General features: G+C 60.8%; 1 protein-coding gene across 1 annotated transcript in view; it reads right to left on the reverse strand.

The window, feature by feature from the left end:
* LOC113980733 (histone-lysine N-methyltransferase EHMT2-like) overlaps positions 1 to 198 on the reverse strand; it is a gene marked incomplete at both ends in the record, with an annotated part of 4,529 nt that extends 4,331 nt beyond the window's left edge. The window contains one exon of the mRNA XM_027707934.1: positions 55 to 198. Coding sequence (XP_027563735.1) covers positions 55 to 198 — 144 coding nt within the window. The remainder of the gene's footprint in view (positions 1 to 54) is intronic.
* Between the last annotated feature and the right edge of the window lie 180 nt (positions 199 to 378).

Here is a 378-nt window from a genome sequence, read left to right on the forward strand (position 1 = left end):
GGACATCCCCCCCGGGGTTTTGGGGTGGTTTTGGGGGGTTTTTGGGGCACTCACAGCAGTGCAGAAGTAGCCACAGCCAGGGCAGCAGTGGTGTTTGACCATTCGTGCCCGGTGGCTCTCGCACAGCACCATGAGGGGCACCCGGCTCGAGGGGCGCATCGTCTCCCGCTTCAGGATGGCACTGCCACAGCCACTCAGCTGGAAAGAGAGAAATAGGGGTTAGAGACCCGAAACTGGGGGGGAAAGAGTCCCAAAATTGGGGGGATAGCAGCCTGGAATTGGGGGGAAAACACCCCGGAATTGGGGGGAAAGAGCCCTGAAATCAGGGGGCTGAGCATCGTCTCCCGCTTCAGGATGGCACTGCCACAGCCACTCAGC

Source organism: Neopelma chrysocephalum, unplaced genomic scaffold (assembly GCF_003984885.1).
Source record: "Neopelma chrysocephalum unplaced genomic scaffold, ASM398488v2 Primary Assembly neopelma1_95077, whole genome shotgun sequence".
Classification (NCBI taxonomy): domain Eukaryota; kingdom Metazoa; phylum Chordata; class Aves; order Passeriformes; family Pipridae; genus Neopelma; species Neopelma chrysocephalum.